Genomic DNA, 23150 nt, shown 5'->3' with positions numbered 1-23150 from the left:
CTGTGCCTTACCCCTCTAGGGAGTACTTTGATCCTCGATTTTTCCACATTGCATCTGCACTGTTAAGTCACTTAGGATAAAAGTGCCTACTAAATGCCAGTAATGTAAAAGTAAAACACATTGTAGATTTGTGTCAATTTCCCCTTTGCAATTACTCTGTCTGCTAGAGCTGAATTTTTCCTGGAGGTTCCAGTACAGAATGGCAAATTTAGCCTGGTAGCCATTGGTTTATTTGCATGTTTGTGTATTTTAAATGTTAGCATTAAGCTGTTATTGAAAATTATATCACGTTAATGAAAATTACCTTTGTATTTGTATTCAGACATATGGAATAAAATGGGACCTTGTTTCTGGAAAAATGTTGAGTAAATTTTTCAATCATTTATGAAAAGGGCCTTTCATGTTATAATGATTAAGTTTTTAAAACACCCAATGCATTAAGCTCTGTTCATGAGTCCTGTCTGTCGTGGTGAGGACATCTCTGTATTGGTCAATGTGCACCATGCATCTGCACTAATTGCTTGATTTCATGGATAAAGTGGTTGGTGTGAAGAGATAAAGCCCTCATTTTTGCACTCATTGTGATGGTTTGGTGTTGACACGCTCTCCTCTGACGCTTACACCCTCATCCTCCGGTAGAGGGGCGTTTTGTTTCCTCTCTCGTTTGTCGTTTCACCTGCAGGGATACCAGGAAGTGGATTGTCCCCAAAATGTATGGTACCTTTCAATATCTGAGGGATGTTTCAGAGGAAAATTGTAGCCGATGTCAATGCTTGGCTACATAGGAGGTTTTGTTTGTGGGGGGGGAAGAAAATCCACTAAATTTGGGGGATATTAATACTTGGCAGCATTTTGCATAGGATCATTTTCACCTCATTCAGTGCCTGGCAAGTGTACCTGCAAGCTCAAGCATTTTTATGAGGTGATCTCCTAACTACTGTGTCTACAGGCAGTCACCATTTTCCCCACGATCTGATAGGGATCCATAATTTGAAGTCATTGTGCAATGGAAGTCCCATCAAACAGCAAATAGCTTGAAATACTTATTGAGTGGTAGGAAACCAAACCCACCCTCGTTGTAGGATTTGACTGTTAAATGGCGGTGTCTTTCTTCATTCTGGTATGAAAGCATATTTGAGGAAGCAGACATGCTTTGTGTTGTGCTCAAAGCCCTCTGCTTAAACGGGATAAAAAAGGGAATTTACCCATGCCAACTTCTTATTACTTCTGCTTTGTGGTGATCTTTTCCAGTCTGTCATTCGGTCTTTTCCGGAAGTCAGTGGCGGAGTTCAGCCGGTAGGCCGAGGCCGCAGCTGCTTTCCGCCGGTGTCTGCTGCCCGTGTCCTCACCTGTCTGTCTCCCTGGTAACCGGCATAATAAGTCTAAACCGCCGGGGGTCACCGGGGACGTCATCTGCTCCATAGCCTACTGCCGGCATTGGCTGACCCATTATGCACATAAAGGAGGGGACATTGTTTTTATAGCCCGTGGTGTTTATTACATATACTGCAGCCAGGTCTTTAGGATGCAGAGGACTGCCTCCAGAAGAAGTCATAGAACTGAACAAGCAACGCGGGTGTGACGTGATGTTGGACAGCCTTGTTTGACGTTAGCCTTGTATTTGTATCTCCCCTTAAATATATTTATTTCACTTGTGTTAAAGACAATTTCTGTATTGTTACTGGTGTTCGTCTTACCTCGTATGTTAAAAGTCGCTTGGGATACAAGTGTGAGCTGAATAAATATATTTAGAAGCGTAGCCTTTTGTCCTCTAGTTTCTGAAGTTTCAGACCTGCATGTATAGGAACTGCAAAAATGTTTCTTTGAGTAATCAAGGGTCCTTCTTGTCCAGAGCTATGTACAGTGGGTTTTCCTCCTGAAGAATGGGCAGTACCTCAGATGTATACATTGAAAATACGTATGTGCGTTTCATATGTAATACAGGTTGCTTGGCTGTTTTTTTACTTCTACCTCTGGTATAAGCCTTATACCTCTGTGCCACCTACTACACCTTAATTACATTGTAGTTTACAGATAGCTGCATTTATTTTGGAGGTGCCAATATTTTTGCAAGTAAATATAGTTCAGGGCAGGGGTGCCCAGTGTTACACAAGAAAGGCCTGTGTGGGTACAGGCTTCTGTTCTAGGACCATTCAAACTTATCACAGTCTCTGTTCCAGGAACATTCCAATCAGGTGTTATAGCGCTGGGCTAGAACAAAACCCTGTGCACACGCTAACTCCTCAAATAACATTGGACACCCCTGTGCTAAGATATATTTTATGTTCTTTGCTACAAAATAATGGTGACCACTGGTTTAGTGTATTTTTCACAGTTCTGGGTGAGATAGTGACCAAGGTCATGGTCGGTTCAGGGTTCACTCACACAGGCGGCTCTCTGTCTGTCCGACAGGCGCAGCGATGGGGGGAAACAAGAGCAAGCCCAAGGACTCAGGCCAGCGGTCACGGAGCCTGGATGGCGAGATCAGCCCGGGTGGCGGCCACCACCTTGGCCCCGCCCAGCACGCCCTCGCGCCCAGCCGCAGCCCCGCCGCGGAGCACAACCGCCACGGCAGCCAGGCCGTCGCCAACAACGCCGGGCCGTCGCTGTTCGGAGGGGTGGACCTCATGGGCGGAAACACCTCCCTAAACAGAGGGGGACCCCTGGCAGGTGAGGCTTCCACACTGTGATTAGACTCAGTTTAAAGCACAGGACGCACAGTCATAATGTGGCTCTGAGTAGGAGTGCCAACATAGGACTGTAATCTGACATGCAGAAGATAAAACATCTTAAATAAAATTAGCTGTGTTAAACTAGCATAGATTCAACACAAACAATGCTATTACATGGGACTTGGAAAGTTCTAATGCTTTATATCAAAACCACTGTATCTGCAAAGTCTTCCCTGCAATTCTAAGCTCTTGAGTTTCAGTCCTCTGGCTCCTGGAAAAAATGCAATAATTCTAATGCTGTCCATTGATGTTATGTCACTTTCATTGTCTGATCTGTTCAGTTGAGTTAAGTGACTTTAGAAGGGGAAGGGGAGTTGTTTCTGGAAAAGGTAAAGTGTTTGTGGACAGAAGAGCCCCAGTGTTGGCTGTATCAGTCAAACCTGCACCGTGTAAGTCACATTTAGTGGTCCTTCGTTTGTCCAACATATTGAAAGGTTTATTTTTCTTCCTGCTGCCAGAGGGCAGCTCTTCTCAGCAATGTATTTAATGTGTGTTAAATAGCAACCCCGTATACAGCTGCCAACTTCTTCAATATGTTTTTCCAACATTCTGCGCTCCTGACCACTTCCTGCTTCCTGTCCCGCAGGCGGGGTCACAACGTTTGTCGCGCTCTACGACTACGAGTCCCGCACAGCTTCTGATCTGTCTTTCAAAAAGGGCGAGCGACTGCAGATCGTCAACAACACGTAAGCACGTGCCCACCCCCTTCCGAAACACCCTCACGCACAGAAGATCCTGCTTGGGTGGGGTGGGTCTGTGGAAGCATCATCAGGCCACACCCACACCAGCGGACACCGACAACCTTTGCCAATCCCTCCACCCCCCTTCTTCAGGGGGGCCTGGCAGCTCATCCAACTCACTGGTGCTTCTGCCACCCTCTGGAAGGCCATAACCATGGAAACGCGCCCCCCCCCCTCCCCCCAAAGCAATAGCTTGTGTATGACTGACAGGTCTTTGTCATTGTTTTTGGTGCTTTTTCAGATACGAAGGCAGAACTGTGGGGGTGGAGGTGAGGGTATTTGTGCTGGAACACTACTCGTAGATGAATAGTCTGCCCGGATTTATTTTCAGAAAAAAATTGGCTTTCCACAACATAGAGATGAGAGAAAAATAATGCACCTTTGCGTTATATGTAAACACGTGGTGCCTGATATGGATTTACAGTGGTGCTCTCTATAGTACACTCGCAGTGGGCCTTATCTTTTTCGCAGTTTTGTTTTTTTATCCCCCTGGTTAAGAAGCAAATATAACTGACAGGGATTTGATTGGACGTTATGTTTATTCACTACATTATTAACATCTCCGGTATCAGCCACAGAGCTCTGTGTGAGAGAATCTACCCTGATACATTTTCCCCTGCTTGTTTTCTTAAAATCACCAATATATCATATGCACATTTCCCCAGTATATCTGAGGCCAACTGTCCTCTAGGCTAGAATTTTTATTTTTATTTATTTTTGCAGTTTGACTCTCTCATTTGCTTTTTTGTTGGATCGTTCTGTTGATATTTACACAGAAAATGAACATGTCAGTGAATTCTAATACAGTCTTTCAATAGCATGGTTTCTATTGTTCAAACAGGCTCTATTCATTGAGTTGCGGGAGGTTGAATCTCAAATCTGTCCTCTCCCCGTGCAGCAGTTTTTATGGTGCCGCCATATGTTCATTCATCAATCAAATTCAACATAATAACCAGTCCGTTAACATAGCAATGGCTCATTAGAAAATGAAATGCAAAATGCAAAATGATTGATGATGGAAAAAAATGTAGCAAATCATTTGGGGGCTGAATTTATGAGTAATAAGAAATGGAGAATAATAAATTGTATGGAAGAAGAATGGGGAAAACAATAGACTATAGACAGGGGTTGTGCCTAATATATAATACCCCTGCCCTGTTGTACATTTTACATAGTGACTCGAAAATAAAGTGTGCTTCTGATGCTCTTGGTCTGTAAGGTCACCCAGCAATGTTGCTTTTTTCGTCTATGAACTTGGCCAGGATAAATGCACAAACCCCTAACATAAATTGGAGAAGAAAAACATTTGAAAATTGTATCCTATAGAACTTCTCTCGAAATGTTGATCACAAAAGTTGGCAACGCTCTTGTAGAAATTTTGGTGGTGAGGAGGGGCATTTCTCCACTTCCTGTTATCTTTATATGCCTGTTCTTGTGCTTTAATGCTTGCTTGATATTTTTCTGAACCATCCCTCTCCCATCCCCCCTCCTGCCCCCCCCCCCTTCTCTCCCTTCTGTTTTTTCCCCGCTGCACGCTTCACGGTTTAATTTAGGAGAAAGTTGAACTGCAGGTCAGTAAAGCCACTCTTTGATTGCTGTCCTCACTTGCTCCTGTCTGTTTTTGTGTGCGCGTGTGCGTTTGCGTGTGTTTGGTTGTGCGGGCACTGCAAAATCAAAGGCCTCTCCAAAACAGAAGTAAAACAACTGAATAAAATTCCCTGAGTATCTCATGTGAGGCACTCGTGTAAGACAACTGGACATCTGATTAAACAGTTTAACAGGCTGTGTGAAATCCATGGCTATGGCGAGTGACAATGCGTTGTTGCTAAGGTCTAAGACAGCCCTCAGGTGAATATTGTGGGGTCCTTTGTTGTATGTTTTACTGCGGCCTCTGATAAAGAATGAACTTTTTTGTGTTTGAAGTTGCTTGTCTGTTTGTTACCATGCTGGCATGTGTCTGTCTGTCACCATACCTCATTGTTAGCTGGCCTAGTCTCAGAATTGTGGCAGCAGCCCATTGGTCTGAAGGGACCAATCATCTGGCAGTGACGGCCGTCACCTGTGGTTTAGGCCTCTCGGCTCCTGTTAGGAACGCATTTGTCTTGTCATTTCGTCTTTACTCACTTGTCATAGCAAGTTTATGTGGAGTAAAAATGCATGTTTTGTCCTACTATTCTGTTGTTTAGACTCCCACTGTCTTATCTTTTCTTGCTACCGTGTTGAACATTTGTGGTCACTGTTTTTCATAAAACAAGAGCTTCATGCGAGCTCATTCCAGCTGCCTACTGTTCTGTTTCCATTATCAGTTATTTCAAAGTGTACTGGGAATATGTTGAAAAACGGAGAGTTTCAAGTTACATTACTAACTGCACTTTCTTTTCTGCCATAGCTGAAGCTAAGGGGAGAATTCCTGTACAGAAAAGCTAGTAGATGTGCTGTTACTGTACAAACTTCTATCTTACTACTACTACTACCTTGTGGTACTGTTTAAACTGTCAATTAAACAGTTGCCAATAATCAAACAACATAGCTGTATTTTACACAAATTAGTTTTAGTTTCAGCTGTTTTAAATAATATAGATCTGGAAGCAAATCATGGTTTATTAAGCTCAGGAGTCCCCATGGCTATCCCAAAAAAGTATTCTTTAAAGAAAATGTGCTCATGTGAACATATGAATAATGAGTTTGTGCTGGCTTTTTAGTTTGTGAAAACTCTGTGGCTTTGAGTAGGCAAACATAACACCTCTACGTGTACATGGTTGTCATTGTCATGCCTAATTTCTAGTATCTAGTGTTATGCATTTTGTGTGTTTGATTTAAAATGAGCAACTCCAATTATGCTAACATGTCAGTATTTGAAAAAAATAAATATATTGTGCTGCTTGATAACTGCATTAAACCATCTGACTAATATAATATAAATTAATAAATCCTACACCCTAAACATACGGTGTGGCTACGCTATATTAGGTAGCTAATAAATGGAAAGATCCAAAAGGAAAATCTTAACATCACTAGTTCCCATAGTCAATAACTGCAATAGATAGTGGTAGGTTGGATTAGCAGCAAGGTTGGATTAGCTAATTATGTTGCAGGCTATCCCAAACACATTAAGATGGAGTGAAATCTGGTTCTTTTCAAACTATTCAAGTTGGTTTGGTGATAGATGACGTCATTGTTTTGCTGATGTGTAAAAATGGCAAAGGAAATGTTGAAAATAATTAAATAAACCACAAACAAATGAAAAACAAATTGTTTCCTGAATATATTAGGAAACCATTATGGCAATAGGCCTATCTAGATGGAATTATGTTTGCTTTGTATAGCTTTTCATAATGGAATCAGTATGACTTCATTTTCAAAAATGTAACAAACTAAACTGTGATGGATAGCCCTGTCAGATTCCAATAGCCCCAACGTTTCACAAGCAGACTTACTTCTCTTGTGTAAATATTTTTCAGTTAAAAATAATTCTTATAACAGCCACAGCTACCATCTGTATATGCTTTCAGAGCAAAACATCTTCCTTCATTGCCTATGTTTTTATTTCTCTGAAAAATTCAGTTTGACTGTTACCCTCTTCCCCACTACTGAAAGGTAGACCCTCCGCCCTACCTTGAGCATTTTTACTCAGCCTTCCCAGTGAGAAGACTCTTTCCAAACCGTGAGGTGACCTAGTGATTCCCCTCAGAGTCCTCTTTCAGGGACTCTGGCTTCCCTGTGTTTGAGTGGTTAACTGGAATGAGAAAAATAAGGACAAGGTGACCAGACAGCGGGCACTGAAACCAAGGGTCAAATCAGCCCAGAGTTTTAGACCCAATTTCATTCTAAACAATGAAAGAGCTAAAACGGACTGATGGCATTTAAGAGAGGAGCTTGGTCCATATTGCTGGTTGCTCCGTGAAATTTCACAAGTGTTTTAAAGGTCTTTTCAAAATCACCGCCTGGTGACCTTATCTTCGGGTGAACGTGTATTACTTAGTAGGAGCAGGCCAGTGATTTTATGGACCTGGAAAGCAGGCGATTCTCAAACAGCTTCTCGTCCGCAGTCTCCGGCGGTAAAGAGCGGAAGTGACTGTTACCGATACCCGCCGGTGGGGAACGGAAGAGCTCTCGCTCGCGCTCGTTTAAGGAGAGGGCGCGTAGGGAGCGGTGAGCGTTGACGCTACCCAGCGGGCACACGCATTGACCCTGTGGTTTTCTGTTCTGTTTTCTGTGCAGGGAAGGGGACTGGTGGCTGGCTCGCTCCCTGACTTCAGGAGAAAGCGGTTACATTCCGAGCAACTACGTTGCTCCGTCAGACTCCATCCAAGCGGAAGAGTAAATCCCTCCTCTCTCTCCTTCTCTTTTTTTCTGTTCTGTTTTGTTGATTTCGGGCCAATATTAAAAATTAACCTGACAGGACTGGAAAAAATGGAAAAATGTCCTCCACATTTACCGAACCCCCTCCCATACCTCCGCCCTTTTTTTTCCTTTGTCCCACCTCCTCTGCTTCACACCTTGTCTTGTAGTAGAAACTAGCCTAGGTTCTGATGCTGGAAATCAGGCATGGGAGTAAATGGAGTCTAGTGTGGTTTCAGCTTGGTGCTGATCCAGGGGGAAGATACTGTACCAGGTAGAATTCCAGTTAGTGGTCAGAGCCAAAATGAAACAAAAACACATGTAGCACGTACACATACACATACACACATACACACACATACACACACACACACACACACACAAAACATGCCTGTAGGCTGTATACCTGCACACACTCATGCTGACTGTCTTGCATTCTAACTGACATTAACAAACAGCCACACACACAAATACAATTTCATGCACATACAACATTTGCACATATGTATAATATAGTCTCCTTCCCTCTCTCTCTCTCTGTCTCTCTCTCTTTCTCTTTCACACACACCCTTCCCTCTGACTCATACTTCTTGCCGCCCCCTCCCCGCAGGTGGTATTTCGGGAAGATCACGCGGCGGGACTCTGAGAGGCTGCTGCTCAACCTGGAGAACAGGAGAGGGACCTTCCTGGTGCGCGAGAGCGAGACGACCAAGGGTGAGCGTCTCCACCCGTGTCTCCCTACGTGTCTCCACCCGCGTCTCCACCCGCGTCTCCCTACGCGTCTCCACCCCGCGTCTCCACCCCGCGTCTCCACCCGCGTCTCCACCCCACGTCTCCACCCGCGTCTCCACACGCGTCTCCACCCCGCGTCTCCACACACATCTCCACCCCGTGTCTCCCCACGCGCCTCCCTACGCGTCTCCACACGCGTCTCCCTACGTGTCTCCACCCGCGTCTCCACACGCGTCTCCACACACGTCTCCACACGCGTCTCCCCACGCGTCTCCACCCATGTGTCCACCCCGCGTCTCCACACACGTCTCCACACGCGTCTCCACACACGTCTCCACACGCGTCTCCACCCCGCGTCTCCACCACGCGTCTCCACACGCGTCTCGGACGCCTTGTGCCCTGCTTCTGTTAGCCTGCATGCTGCTGTTCCAGCCTGGCCTCGTCTACTCTACTGAAGAACAGCAGAAGCGACCAGTGCTGCCAGCACTTTACACAAGATCATTTTTGAGTCATGGAGTTCCCTATCTTTTGTCCTTTTGCAGAAAGAATAATAGAAATAAAGCAGAACCAGTGTTAAGCAGAACCAAACCAGCAGTTGGGTGATCTGACCCATTTTGAGCAACTGCCCAGGATGCAAAATCTCTTTAGTAACAAGGTTTAAAACCAAGTATCCCAATGGCTCTCACTAAAATAGTCACTGTAGGGGTGCACTGTGCTGGTTCTGAGTGCCGGTTCTTTATCAGCCGCTCTTACCAGGTTTGCTGCTGTGTAAGTTCAAGGACCGCAATTGGCCCTGGAGGAACAGAGAGGAAGTGGTAGGAGAGGCACCAGAGACTATGTAACAAGTCTCTCTGACGTCACCCTCTGACTTTCCGAGGGTTGGTGAAAAGTGTGTCGAAACCACAGAAGTGCGGTTTTCGGGCGACACCATGTTGTACGAATTGAGGCCAGAGACTGCGCAGTGAAAGGGGGGATCCTTATATGGGCATGAAGTCCGGCCGAGTCCGGGTCGTCCGCTACGCGTGTGAGATACAGTGACGCAGCAGTGACAGAAAATGTCCCTGATTTGTCCACAAAATATTTAAATCTAAAGATAACATAATAACTTAATAAATCGGCAGATGGGGTGACATTAAAGTAAAAACCCATACTGCGACTACATTTTCTTGTGGGAAAAAATTGACTTCCTGTTTTGACCGTATTGTTTCCTCTGACCAACATTGAAACGGGTGGCTGAAACACCTATACTGGAGCCGACCACATCGGTGCTAGTGAGAAACGTCTCTCAAAGAGACCAGGAAGCGAGCCTCACAAACAAAGCCCAGCTTTGGCTGCTCAAGAGGCACGTGGGAAATGTCACACGTCACGCGGCCTGAGCGGGGTCAGTGAGACGTTATTGACCGCCGGTCAGCAGGCCTGGTGCAAGGCCTCGCGTCACCCCCAACCCTGCCATACCCTCAGGAGGGAGAGTGAAAACGAGGGAGGGGAGGGGGTGGGGAGGGGAGCGATCGATGGAGAGATTCTCCCAGGAACAGCCCAAGGACCTGGGGAGGGGGTTGGGGTGGGAACGGGCGAAAGAGCGAACAGGCAGAAGTAGGTCATTTCATAGCCCAGCTGAATAACCGTGGGCCATATCTTTACTCTGGCAGGAGAGCACAGGGGAAGGTTGGGTAAAGGGGGGGAGAGGGCTGAGGCAGCTTTTCTGTTAGCGTGGTGCTCTCTAGTGGTGGTAAGGCAGAACTGACTCTGGCAGATTTGTTTGTATGTGGAGCAGCTGTGGAGCGGAGCAGTCGTGACCGCGTGTGGGGATCTACACGTGTCAATCAAAAGTGCTGTGTGCAGGGCTTGAGGGCTGGTAATTTAAGGAGAAAGATCACAATTATATGATTGTGATGTTTTTAATCGAGTAGACAAATGTTGGTGTTACAATTGCTACTGGTAATTGAAAGCAATGGAGTTCTAAAACACAAAAACGATTCCAAAAAACCTACTCATTACAGGGATAAGTTCGCTCAGGGACAAATCACCCAAATTTTGGGCCACAGTAGATTGTTCCAGTTCACCGTAAGGCATGTGAGAGCATCCGCATCTTCCCTCTTCCCGTGTTGTCTGACCCACGCTCTTTCTCTCCCTGTCCAGGGGCCTACTGCCTCTCGGTCCTAGACTATGACAACAGCAAAGGCCTCAACGTCAAGCACTACAAGATCCGCAAGCTGGACAGCGGAGGCTTCTACATCACGTCCCGCACGCAGTTTAACAACCTGCAGCAGCTGGTGGGGCACTATCGCAGTGAGTCAGAGCGTCGCTGGCGACCGCAAACAGAAACACTGAAGCGTTATTCCTTACTACGAATAACTATCATAGTATTGTTAACATGTTTTCTTTATGCAAAATTATTAGAAATATCTACATGTGGCACAACGTTGAAGTGTTTCTCTGCATTTATGTGTTTTGACTGCTTGTGTCTTTTCAGATAAGCTGTATGTTCCAACATTGATAGATTTTTATGCATCTTTGTATAAACTTTGATGTATTTGCCTTTAGATTATGTAAATGATTGCATTTAGAAAAATTCAGATCATTGCCTTTTACCTATTTTCAAACAGATTAATAAGAGTTTTTTCATTATTCCTTCATACCGTTGTACTTCCTGCTTTTATGAATGGCTCTTCCTCAATTTTCAGCTTCCACTGTGGCTTTTTACTAATCTCCTCCACAGATAGAGGTTTCAAATTAAAATGTAGGAAGCAAGACTGCAGTGAATGTGGTCGACATGGCGGACAGATGAGATGCTGCCATTGCCTATGTACATTAAGATTTCTGATATTTGAAAATGGTTAATTATTGACAAAACTCTCAAGTCCTTCCCACTGAAAAACCCAATTCAGCAGTCTTTTGGGAAGAAAAAAACAGTTTGTTTAGACATACCATGCATCCATAAACAGCTTCTCATTTCTGCTGATGGGGAATTTGATTTCCGTTCCATTTTTCATGTGTTGTTTAAAAGAGGAAAAGCCATAAGCAGACTTCAGATCAGGTCTTTTGGAATAACTTAATGTATTTACAATTACAACACTGGCCCACTGGAGCTGTTGAGGACATTTAGTTTGTTTTAGCTCATCCTGTTTACACATTTAGGGTTTTAGCATATGCTCTTTTCCTGACGATTTCACAGATTTGATTTTTACACAGTATCCGTTTATAAACATGGATATATTCTGAAGCAATTCAGAAGTAATTCAAGTAACTATCTCACAATTTCACCTTCCAATTGAATGTACATTTCAGCAATGTAATTAGACAACCAACAACGGAGTGTCAAAATTTGAGAGGCAGTTCAGAAACCTTCTGCAGGTGGTAGGCCGTGGGGCTGGAGAGAGGAAACCGGCAGAAGACACGCGTGTTGAACCTAATGCCACTCATGGATCTCCTCCCCCCATCCCCCTCTCTCTTCCCTCCCCCCCCCACCCCACCCACTCCCCGCCCCCCACAGAGCTCGCTGACGGGCTGTGCCACTGCCTGACGGAGGTGTGCCCCGTGCTGAAGCCTCAGACCCAGGGCCTGGCCCGGGACGCCTGGGAGATCCCCCGCGATTCCCTGCGGCTGGACGTCAAGCTGGGGCAGGGCTGCTTCGGCGAGGTCTGGATGGGTAAGCCGGGCCCCCCTGCTCCCCTCTCCCGGAAGGCTGTGGGAATTCTGTCGGGAGTGCCCTGAGAAAACGGCGGGAACGGTTCAGGAATGCTGCGTGTGCTTTTGGGTTTCAGTGCCTTGACACTTTATCCACATGCGGGTTTATATTTCTGTGATGAATTCAGAGAGAAATTAAATTGAAATTATATGAAGCCTTTTGAAATTTGTCCACAAAATTTGTTCTTGAAAATTATTAATGTCCTCAAGAATAAGAAATGGTGCAGGGAGATTGAGTATACGGTCAGTCATTGATAAATAATAAAATACAAGGGGAATACTGCAGATATTGATAAGGAGATAATTGTCATATTATAGATTATAAGTAAATCATATTGATAGGTTTGGATTGCAGTGTCAGGGTTGTAAGGAAGTGTTTTTCTGGTACGGAGGAACTTCGTCGGTTCAGTCTCTCCTTTCAGCCGTGGTTACCGTAGTTACAGGCAGTCAGGCCTGTCCAACATTTTTATACATATTGGGATGTCATTGTTTAATTTATTTAATTGTTCAGCAACAAGCTGCGCCATAGCCTTTGCTTTATGAATACTTGTGCCTCATTTATCTGAATAAAGCCAAATTTAGCCAAATTACTGTCTCTACGTGTAAATTGTGATTTAGAGATAGTCTTTATTTCCAAGCAGCTCCTATGAGCAGGAGAGTTGACAGGAAATGCTGTCGCCCCATGCAGGAACCTGGAACGGCACGACGCGGGTGGCCATTAAGACGCTGAAAACCGGCACCATGTCGCCAGAGGCCTTCCTTGAGGAGGCGCAAGTGATGAAGAAACTTCGACACGAGAAGCTGGTGCAGCTGTACGCCGTGGTGTCTGAGGAGCCCATCTACATCGTCACAGAGTACATGAGCCAAGGTTAGCAGCACTGCATCATGGGAGACGCCCTGTCAATGATGTCATGTCCAGAAAGGAGTTAGTGATGCGGTTTGGTGGAAGGTGATCCTCCTTCAGAGTAATGGAGCTGTGGCTCCACGTGGATATTTTTTAACCAATCACAGGAACTTGGTGAAGGTGGGTCTAAGGTGCAGGTGGCGATGAAATGAACTATGGGAAGCAGGGACGTGATTGAATTGCTAGAGGAGATGTTAGCCAAATACGTCGCATTTCCACCAACTGAACACTGCTGCGCTGGTGTTCCTATCGCTGCCACATGAAGTGCTGTTTCCAGACAGTAGGGTGAGATCTGAACACCTGGGTTTCAAGACTAGCAGCACTGCATCATGGGAGATCATGCCCCCCCCCTCCCAGGTTTGTGGTTTTACTGACCAAAACTGAAGAGGGTGGATAGTTAATCGCCTGGTTTGTTGGCTAATACGTTCATTCCACCTGGATCATTTTTTCTGGAAAAGAAATAATCACAAAAAAACTTTGCCCCTATTTTTGTAAGAGCAAAGTCCATAAGTTTGAAAATGAACATTTGGGAAAAAGTACTACAACACTTCTACCTTCCTACAACACTTATTTATAAATACATGGAATATTGTGTCCAACCAAGCATTTTCTCTGGGTTTTAATGTGTTATATATAAACATAAACTCTGTACAACAACAGAGTATAGGTTGCCTTACATTTTTGTTTTTATTATCATATACTGTATATGTCTATCTTTTCAATAAATATATACAGTATATTGCATAGAAAATGGGTTCATTTTGCACATATTCGCATAGCCTACATGCAGATCTATTGCTGATTTCTCAGATTATTGTGAAATTGAACGAACAGGATCAGATTAGGCGAGGTTTCTGCTGTGTTAGTGAGCTGTGATAGGTGCACGCCATGAGAGAACAGAGGAGCAGGCAGAGAGCTGTGTGCTGGGAGCTCATTGCCCTACCCGTCCCAACAGGTAGCCTCCTGGATTTCCTGAAAGGGGACATGGGGAAGATGCTGAGACTGCCCCAGCTGGTGGACATGGCGTCGCAGGTGAGCGCTCAGGACGGCACGGTCAATGCGGTAGCCCCCGACAAGGCGACATTTTCACCCGCACGAAACCCGGCTCGCCAAAGGCATGGGCAAAAGTGCATGTGAGTCCTTACAGGATATGCTGTCCTTTGTGATTAATTGAGCCTGCGGGCGTGTCTCTGCAGATTGCCTCAGGTATGGCCTACGTGGAGCGGATGAACTACGTCCACAGGGACCTCAGGGCCGCCAACATCCTGGTGGGAGACAACCTGGTGTGCAAAGTGGCTGACTTCGGCCTGGCCCGGCTCATCGAGGACAATGAGTACACTGCCAGACAGGGTGAGGGCAGCAGGAGGCTCGCTCATGCCGGTTCATGATCTCTCACTTTCATACATGAGTATCTCTCTCTCTCTCTCTCTTTTTCTCGCTTTCTTTCTCTCTCTCTCTCCTCTCCTCTTCTCTGCCTTTCTTCCTTCTCTCTCTCGCCCTCACTCTCTCTCTCTCACCCACTCACGCCCTCTCTCTCTCTCACCCTCTCACGCCCTCTCTCTCTCTCTCTCTCTCTCTCCCTCTCACCCTCTCACGCCCTCTCTCTCTCTCTCGCCCTCTCTCTCTTCTTCTCTCTCGCCCTCTCTCTCTCTCTCTCTCTCCTCTCTCTCTCTCTCTTCTCACCCTCTCACGCCCTCTCTCTCTCTCTCGCCTTCTCTCTCGCCCTCTCTCTCTCTCTCTCTCTCTCACGCCCTCTCTCTCCCTCCCCCTCTCCCTCCCCCTCCCCCGCGCTCATGTAGCCCACAGCAACACCTCACGCCCCGGTGTTCTTTGACTGGAGATCCTGGAATGTTTTAAATTGCTGCAGTGGATCAGTAATGTGTCGTGGCATGCGGGCGCCTAGCTCCTCTGTCTGCGCTCAAGTGTACCTAAGGCTGTTCCGTGGAGGGAAAACCCGAAAGTTGTGCCGTGCTCTTTCCTCTCTCTCTTCTCTTCATTGTGCTTCTAAATGAGTACAATTCGTTGTAGGTCTTTGTGGGAAGGTACATTGCCTTTTTGGAGTGATCACACTCCTCCTCATTCTCCCACGCCTAATTACCCTTCTCAGTAATACGGTTACTGTTCTGAAGAGAACACTAAGATCGAGCATGCCTCGGCTGTTCTCAGTCTTGTCCAAGTACCGCAAAAATGTGTTAGGTGGGTTTTCTTTTCTTTTCTTTTTTTTCTATGTACTTTTTACTCCTGATCCAAACAGCCCCTCCTTATTGTCTATACTTTTCTTTTTTTTGCGTTCTGCATTAACTGTCAGTGCAGTTTTAGCAAGCTCTGTCATAATGCCGTCTGCTTTGTGGGTGCTTTATGCCAACCATTGACGTGCTGACAGGTGTGGATGTCTGCTCGATTCATTCCATTCCTAACTGAACCATTCCTATGCATACAAAAACATTACTGTGAACCTACTCTTAAAAGGGTTAAAAGAACAAATTGGATGGGAAAGGTTCTGCATTTCTGACACTGCTTTCTGATTGGCCCCCAGGAGCCAAGTTCCCCATAAAGTGGACCGCCCCCGAGGCGGCGCTCTATGGCCGCTTCACCATCAAGTCCGACGTCTGGTCCTTCGGAGTGCTGCTGACCGAATTGGCTACCAAAGGCAGAGTTCCATACCCAGGTACGGCCTCATAATCCCCCTCCAGAATCTAATACATCCCCCTTTTGGTCAGTGCACCGCAGTGTCCTGTATACACTCGGACTGTCCTTTCACACCATCTTGGACAGGAAGTGTACCCTACACACCAGCCTGTACTGGAAGTGTACTCTATACACAATAGCTTGAACAGCAAATATACCCCAGACATTAGATTTTGCAGAGGAAGTATACCTCGTTCACTAACCTGGATAGGAAGTGTGCCCCCCCACCAGCCTGAACAAGAAATATGTGCAAGGAAGTGCACCCTTCACACACTAGTTATTACTGTTACCCTTAATGATATTAGTTAGAAATCAAAGAATAGAGTAGGGCATGCAGTAGATCACATACTGTACTCCACCCTAAAATACGATATCTGTGGTGAGTCTGTGCGATTGTGCCTTGACGGATCGTGTGTTGCCTGTTGTGCCTGTTCAGGCATGGTGAACCGGGAGGTGCTGGACCAGGTGGAGCGGGGCTACCGCATGCCCTGCCCAGCGGAGTGCCCTGATTCGCTGCACGAGCTCATGCTCACCTGCTGGCGCAAAGAGGCGGAGGAGAGGCCCACCTTCGAGTACCTGCAGGGCTTCCTGGAGGACTACTTCACATCCACCGAGCCCCAGTACCAGCCAGGGGAGAACCTCTAGGGCTCTTCGCGGTCTGGGGAAGGGGGGCAGTAGGCACGGGGCTGGGTAGTGGTGGTGGTGGTGGTGGTGCGGTAAGCCGGGTGCTAACAGCAAACGGCTAACCGCTAACAACCAAGCTCTTCTCCCTTGCTAATGCCCTACCTCCTGCCCCAACAGACCCGCCATCTTAGTGCTTCTTCCCCAGCAAGCCACTGCCAAAGGGACTCTCACCCCAACAGCCCTGCTCTCCCTCTCCCTCTCCCCTCCCAGGTCCCCCGTCCATTCCTTTCCCCCTCTCTTTCTGTACCCTAGACCACCCCTTCCTCTCAATGTCTCTGTGTCAGGGGCAGTGAAGCAATAGCGACGCCGGTGTTTGGTATGACCTCAGCCCCTGTGCGCGAGGGTCGTTCCTTGTTTTTTTTTCTACTTCTTTTTTTCACAAGTTTTGATTTCAGGTCGATTGGTGAGAACAGAGACTAAATGGGAGGGAGGTGAATGTCTCCCCAGGGCTGAAAATGACATGCTCTTCCTTAAGAAACCGACCTCTGCGCTGCTCCTGGCTAGCCTCTTTAGCGAGGCCTCTTTCCTGAGGGAAGTCAGAGGTCAATCGCTAACCCTTCCACCCTGAGGGGCGAGTGGAAATTTTTCTCCCTAATCACCGCTGACCGTTTTCCCTGATCGCCACTGACTCTCAAACCAGTTTCATCTGGGAGAGTGAGAAGTACAGTTTTAAGTTTCTGGTTCTGCTTTTTTTTTTTTCTCCTGGTTTAACTGGAATCGTACACGTGCTGTGACCAGACGTGGCGGATATTTTATCTGTCAGAGACTCTGTTCGTGCCCATGGGCAACGCAGCGTCACTAAATGGAGCAAAGGACCAGGGTGTGGGTGGGTGGGTGGGGCTGTGCAGAAAACAGAGCTTCCAGAAAACCAGGACACGGTTACTGATGATGACACCACAAGCTGCTTAACAACAGGAGTGAAACGTCTAAACTTTTATTTAAACCCGCCTGTAGGACTTCTGACGAAAACAAAGCAAAATAACAAAAAAAAAACTACTGATTTTCCAGTCCTTTTGTACTGGGCCAAGAATCCTGCTGCGAATATTTTGTGCCATCGGGAAACATGTTTGTACTGTCTACTGTATATAAAGTGTATTTTTATTAACCTGAGCTTTCTATTATCAAGTACAGTGGGCAAGCCCTGAAAGTAATTCCCATAAGTAAGTAATGTGTGTTTTTTCAAATTTGTATTTTTTGGAAAACCGCTCGAACCCTTGTACGGGCACCTGTTCAGTGTCTGTTTTCGTCGTTCAGACTGTGGGTAGGAATGTGTTAACATAATAGGGGGTTCTGCCACTTGCTCCTGAACAGCGCAGGTTTGAAGGCCCCTACAGTCATGGGCCAGAAGTTTCTTTTCAGTCTTCTTCCCCTAAAGACTTATGCAAAAGGATGCCTGTTTATTTTGCCATTTATCCTTTCATCTTTCAACAAAAAGAGTACCAAGCAGTTAAAAAAAAAAAATCATCTTGGGTCTAGTCTCTTTCCCATCATACACCACCGCTACTTTTGAAAGATGTGAAATTTTTTCCTTCTGGTTTCGAGTTGCAGATTATAAGTTGTATGGGGAGGGAGGGGTGGTATGGAGGCAGAATTGTGCAGGAAATACTTCTCTCATTTACAGAAGTTGAATCTTTGCAAACCCTTTAGAGGATATGAGACCAGGCTATAAGGTTACAATTCCACATTACAGTGAGTATGTATGTCAGGAATCATGAACAGCCAGTGAAAGTGTTCGCTGCCACCTGTCTCAGGAGTGGCCCCGCTCTCTGCACTAAATCCTTAATAGCAATTTGGGAAAGGGGGAGGGGCTGTGTAAGACTATTAACCCAGTTGGAATGTTGAGTTAAGCATCTTGAAACTCCTGAAAAATGTCACAGTTTTCCTTAAAGGCATCATAGGAAAGTACGTTAGAGGCAGAATTTTCTTTATTTTGTATTTATTCTTTCGTGAGAATTACCTTGAACTGACTGGAGAGAACATTTTGACTATTGCTCCTCAAATTAACTAAGCATTTAGTAGAGAAGAGGATGTATGTAGTCACGAGTGTCATGAGTTATTTAGTTGGCTTATGAGCACAGTTACCTTTTCTTGAGTCAAACCAAAATCCTCGTTAGAGAAGTAATCTCCAGTGTGAATTCAACAGGCCGTTGCAATGCAGTGAGATTTCGAAATGTCGGTTAACTATGACTTGAGCCCACCAGCTGGAAGTTCTCTCTGTGCATTCAGGACACGTGTGGACATTTAAATTGAGTTGTTGTGTGGAAATGCCCTCACGCTTCCACGCATCAGATTTCTGCTGCAGGGTTACGGCCCCAGAGCAGTGCATTCTGGGATCGCAGTTATGCCGAGGGATCTTAGATGGCAGTCACACTGTTTATAAGCAGTGTTTTGTGTTCTTGTAGCTAATCTTTGTTTTATTTTGGTTTACATTTTTTTTTTCTTCCTAGAAATCACAACCTCGTTATTTATATGCAGTGGGTCTGCACGCTGACTATGCGGAAAACATCTGCCTTTTGCGCAAAGTGATTTGGCCTTCAAGGAGTTTTATCGCTATTTTGACAGATATATAATGTTACCAATTATTTACAGTTCAGTTTCATTCTGTCTCTCTGTATTTAGGATGAAAATAATTGATGTAAAAATTCCCAAAAAGACATTTTAACATCTCCAATACACAAACCAGAAGTAACAGAAAAGGGTTCATTGCATTGTGTCATGGTAGACTGCATCCTAAAGTCTGCTTTCAAACTTTGGAATAGGACTGGCCAAGGCTTTTGCGCAGAATTGAAGTCACTTAAGATTAGGTTGCTGCTGGCATTGTTTGAACACACAGTTTTGGTTTTGAGAAAAATAATGTAAAATGCAATTTTATGTTTGTTTTTTTCCCCAAGTTGAAGAGTACATTAATAAGAAAAACATCTAGGGGAACAAAAATGTAACTGTGCCTTAAAATAATGGAAGTCCAAATCTATGTGCTTCGATTCATTCCATCTCTTATTCATTCATGGTCATTGATGAAGATAAGATAATCCAAAGCAAGCATAGATCCAGGCTAATCATTCTGGTTGTATGAAACACACTCTTGGTCTACCAAGAGTCTCAGTCATTTGTTTGTTTTATTTACTTATTTTTGGCTTTTTTATATGGCAGGGGGTGGAATGCTGTCATCTGTTATAGATGTGTAAAATAACCAAGATATTCCTGATCAAGGATGTCCCCCATCCCCTCTCCCCAAATTGACATACAAACATCAGAAAATCAGCCTAATTTTTAAATGTGATTGGGATGTAGTGAGAGGGACATTCATTTGAATTGTAGGTATTGAGCGTGACTAGTTTAGTCACTGTAAATACTCTGGTACCAATAACTCTTGTATATATCCTGAATAATTTATTCATATTTTGAATGGTTTTGCTCACAAGAGAAAACCCAGTTTCTCACACTGTGTAGTTTTCTTCATCCTGGTACTGAAATCGCTATACAACAACTTTGAGGTCTAGATATGTTTTTTTCCTATATATTAGATATAAATGTATATTATTTCTTTGTCATCTTTTTTATTTTTATTCTTCTGTACCTGAAGATACCAGGATTGTACGATGTCATGGAAACGGGAGGAGCAGAGATATTTAAAGCTACAGAGAGTGGTGTAGCACAGCTGTGTCTGACTTCCCCTCCCGGCCCAGTGAGAGACAGGAAACAGACCACCACACACCCTGTTGCTTTACGTGTGGATGGGTACACCTGTATATGTTGGCTTGTTTCACTGAAATCTTGTCATGTAATTGGTTCATGCATTTGCAGCTCAACAGCAGGCTTCTGTGAAGAAATATGCCATTGATACAAATAATAACAGCATTGTGGAGCAGGTTATTTGGTTATGCATTGAGTCTTTTTTTAATTAATAATGAAATGTGGTTCTTCTTTTTCTGACTGTACTTTGAATCCTGGGATATGTCTCCACTTCGGAGTATAGGATGTTGAATTACTTTTTTGAAAGGAAAGCAATGCCAGATCTTCACATGAATCAGTTTGTATTTGCAGTTTGTACATCCCTTCCCAATGTGTATTCAGATTACTGTCCACATTAATGCCAAGGAGACATTTCGGTCCCTGATTTTGGTTAACTTGGCAACATCTGGGCCCGTGTACGTGTTTTCTGTAAGCTATGCAGCTTCGGGTCTGTACCGTTCCTGTGTAACCATCTTTTTATACCGTTTTACAGAAATTTAAGAAGAATCTCAGAAGAATGATTTTTGTTTTTGTAGCAATGCGATGTAAAATTCTGTCGTTTCATCTTCAGAAGTTGAATGGGTGAGAAATTTCAAATTGTACTTTACAGGCATTATCTGCCACTTCCTGTTGTAATCTTTAAATGTGCAATAAATTATGTTTCTAAAGCTTCCCTCTTTTTTATGGGCTAAATGACATTGAGAAAGAGCATGAGCCTTGGTCTGAGTTATTAATTAATGGTGTGGCAATAGTAGCCAGTGTTTAAATACAGTATGTTTATCTGTGCTCTGTGACCCTGCTGTGTTTTCACGCCGATGGGTGAGGTCATTTCAGAAAGACGCTCCCCCTCTGAAAGCATGCGGTCGCCCGTCACCTCAGACACAGCGTGTCACTTCCTCTTTTTAAGCTCCTCGTGCTCTTGGGTTGACGTGCCCTTGTTGTTTAATCACTTTTTTTTTCTTTTTTTTACCCAGCATTCAACTCTTTAACTTTTGACCCATGGGAGTAGACTCTAAAGCTGTGCTATGACGATGGCTGTGACACATTTTCTGTAATATCGAAAGACGAATCATGAATGTTTCACAATTATTCTTGATCATTTATGGACTGATTTAGAAGCTTTCATGAGTAATGTGGCCCTTTACATTTCAGGAAATTAATTAATTGAAAAATCTTAGTAAAACGTCATTTATTTTATTCATAGAACATTTTCCCAAACAACTGTAAGATGTCATGAAAAAGTGTGTGTTTGAGTAAATAGTTAGTGGTTTAGAATTTTATAATTATACTTGTGAATTAATGACATGAATTGTGACGGTCAAAGTTGAGGGAGTCTGTTGGTTCTAGTTTTTTTTTTTTTTAAAATCTTATTTTCAAATTCCTGTACTTCGTGTTTGCGTAAAGAAAACCAGGCATCACACATTTTACAGATTCAATGCCACGTTATGTCAATACCTGTTTTAGGCAAATGCATTCAAGCATCAACCATATTTAAATTAAGCTTCTGTTTAACAACAAAAGCACGATGGATCTAGAAATGTAAGAAGTGCATTTTTACCTGGAAAATTCCAGGTCCAGGCTTGTGTTGTGCAGAGGGTGGTTGGAAGTGTTTAGGTCTTGAGGTGTAGGGTGTCCCGTCTCAGATTCTCTATAGTAACCAGACAGCTACTGCATGCCTTCCCACTTCCTTTCTTACTCAATGACAGGCTTGGGCGTTTGAGCTTAGTGGATCAAACCAGAATCTCAGCAATAACCAAGGGGTCAAAATATGACATTTCTCAGGTGCATAGTTAAGAGTATAATTTTGTAACATTATGTATTTAAATTTTAATTCTGATGTGAACAATGAGACGCAATATGTTTGTAAAATAAAAATGTATTCACTATTATAGCATGGTCTTTCAAAGCCTATTACATCTATGTGAACACAGCTTCATACAATACTGTATTACCAGTGTATTAAAAAGTGACTGAATTCATAAATTGACTGTACTTATGTATATTACTTATTTTTTTAAATGTACAAGATTTAATATGCCTAATTGGCCTTACTGAGAATTTGAGTAAACTTTATTCACATACACACTTTTTTTGATTAAAAAAATACTAAATTTCACCACATTTATGGGCCAAACCAAAGGCTTTGGGGGGGGAGGGAGGGTTAGACCCCTAGACCACAGAACTGCATTACAACTAGAACAGCTATCCAAATCTGTGAAATAAGAATTAGCTGTCCTAGTCGTAATGCAGTTCTGTGGTCTAGAGATCTAGACCTGAGGTTTAAACTCCAGCTAAGCGCACTTCAATTGACCCATAGCGTCTGCAGGTTTTCCTCTTCGCCTTTATCAACAAATACTTCACACCCAGGAAGCCAGGCCATGGTTTGGGGCATCCCTGCTCTATGAGGTTTTGGTTGCCATGTTAAAGATGTGCTCAGGGACAGTATCAGGTGCCACTGGCATAGTGGCAACACGCCTTCTGTACTTGGTCAGCTCCCTCTGTTACAATATTTGCAAGAGGGGATCTAACTGGAAAATTTCAATAATTATTTGCAGGTTAGGCCTTCTGTCTGATGCCTGTTCTGTATCTGTATGGCCATTGTCTGTGTTGAGAAATCAATACGCTTGACAGGGCCAAAATCTAAACTTGACCAAGGTAAAGTCTGCAATAAAAAATTGTAAGAGGCAATGCAGAATGCTTTAGAGTGTAAAAATATCCCTTGACATTCTCAGTTGTGATATGTACATTTTTTTCTGGTCTGACTGAATGAAAATGACAATATGGCTATGAATACATGTTTATAAAAACGATTAAAATGACTTGCATAGGCAAATCGTCATGCATAACTGTCCAATACAAATTTGGACAAAAATTGAATGCGTTTAAAGAGACACATTCTAAAAATGTCAA

At 44.2% G+C, this 23150-nt stretch overlaps 1 protein-coding gene across 2 annotated transcripts in view; it reads left to right on the top strand.

Annotated features, from left to right (window-relative positions):
- The window catches only part of src (v-src avian sarcoma (Schmidt-Ruppin A-2) viral oncogene homolog), a 43502-nt gene extending 22594 nt beyond the window's left edge, over positions 1 to 20908 (top strand). The window contains exons 2-13 of one of the 2 annotated variants that reach the window (XM_064299190.1): positions 2413 to 2670; positions 3319 to 3418; positions 5026 to 5043; positions 7694 to 7792; positions 8424 to 8527; positions 10685 to 10834; positions 12039 to 12194; positions 12921 to 13100; positions 14092 to 14168; positions 14333 to 14486; positions 15673 to 15804; positions 16261 to 20908. In XM_064299190.1, coding sequence (XP_064155260.1) covers positions 2421 to 2670; positions 3319 to 3418; positions 5026 to 5043; positions 7694 to 7792; positions 8424 to 8527; positions 10685 to 10834; positions 12039 to 12194; positions 12921 to 13100; positions 14092 to 14168; positions 14333 to 14486; positions 15673 to 15804; positions 16261 to 16469 — 1629 coding nt within the window. In that variant the 5' untranslated portion in view covers positions 2413 to 2420 and the 3' untranslated portion in view covers positions 16470 to 20908. The remainder of the gene's footprint in view (positions 1 to 2412; positions 2671 to 3318; positions 3419 to 5025; positions 5044 to 7693; positions 7793 to 8423; positions 8528 to 10684; positions 10835 to 12038; positions 12195 to 12920; positions 13101 to 14091; positions 14169 to 14332; positions 14487 to 15672; positions 15805 to 16260) is intronic. The other variant, XM_064299191.1, reaches the window with a different exon arrangement.
- Positions 20909 to 23150: the final 2242 nt, after the last annotated feature.

This window comes from Anguilla rostrata, chromosome 11 (genome assembly GCF_018555375.3).
Source record: "Anguilla rostrata isolate EN2019 chromosome 11, ASM1855537v3, whole genome shotgun sequence".
NCBI classification, from domain to species: domain Eukaryota; kingdom Metazoa; phylum Chordata; class Actinopteri; order Anguilliformes; family Anguillidae; genus Anguilla; species Anguilla rostrata.
Note: the sequence above shows the minus strand (reverse complement) of the source record. Positions and strands in the feature narration are given on the sequence as shown.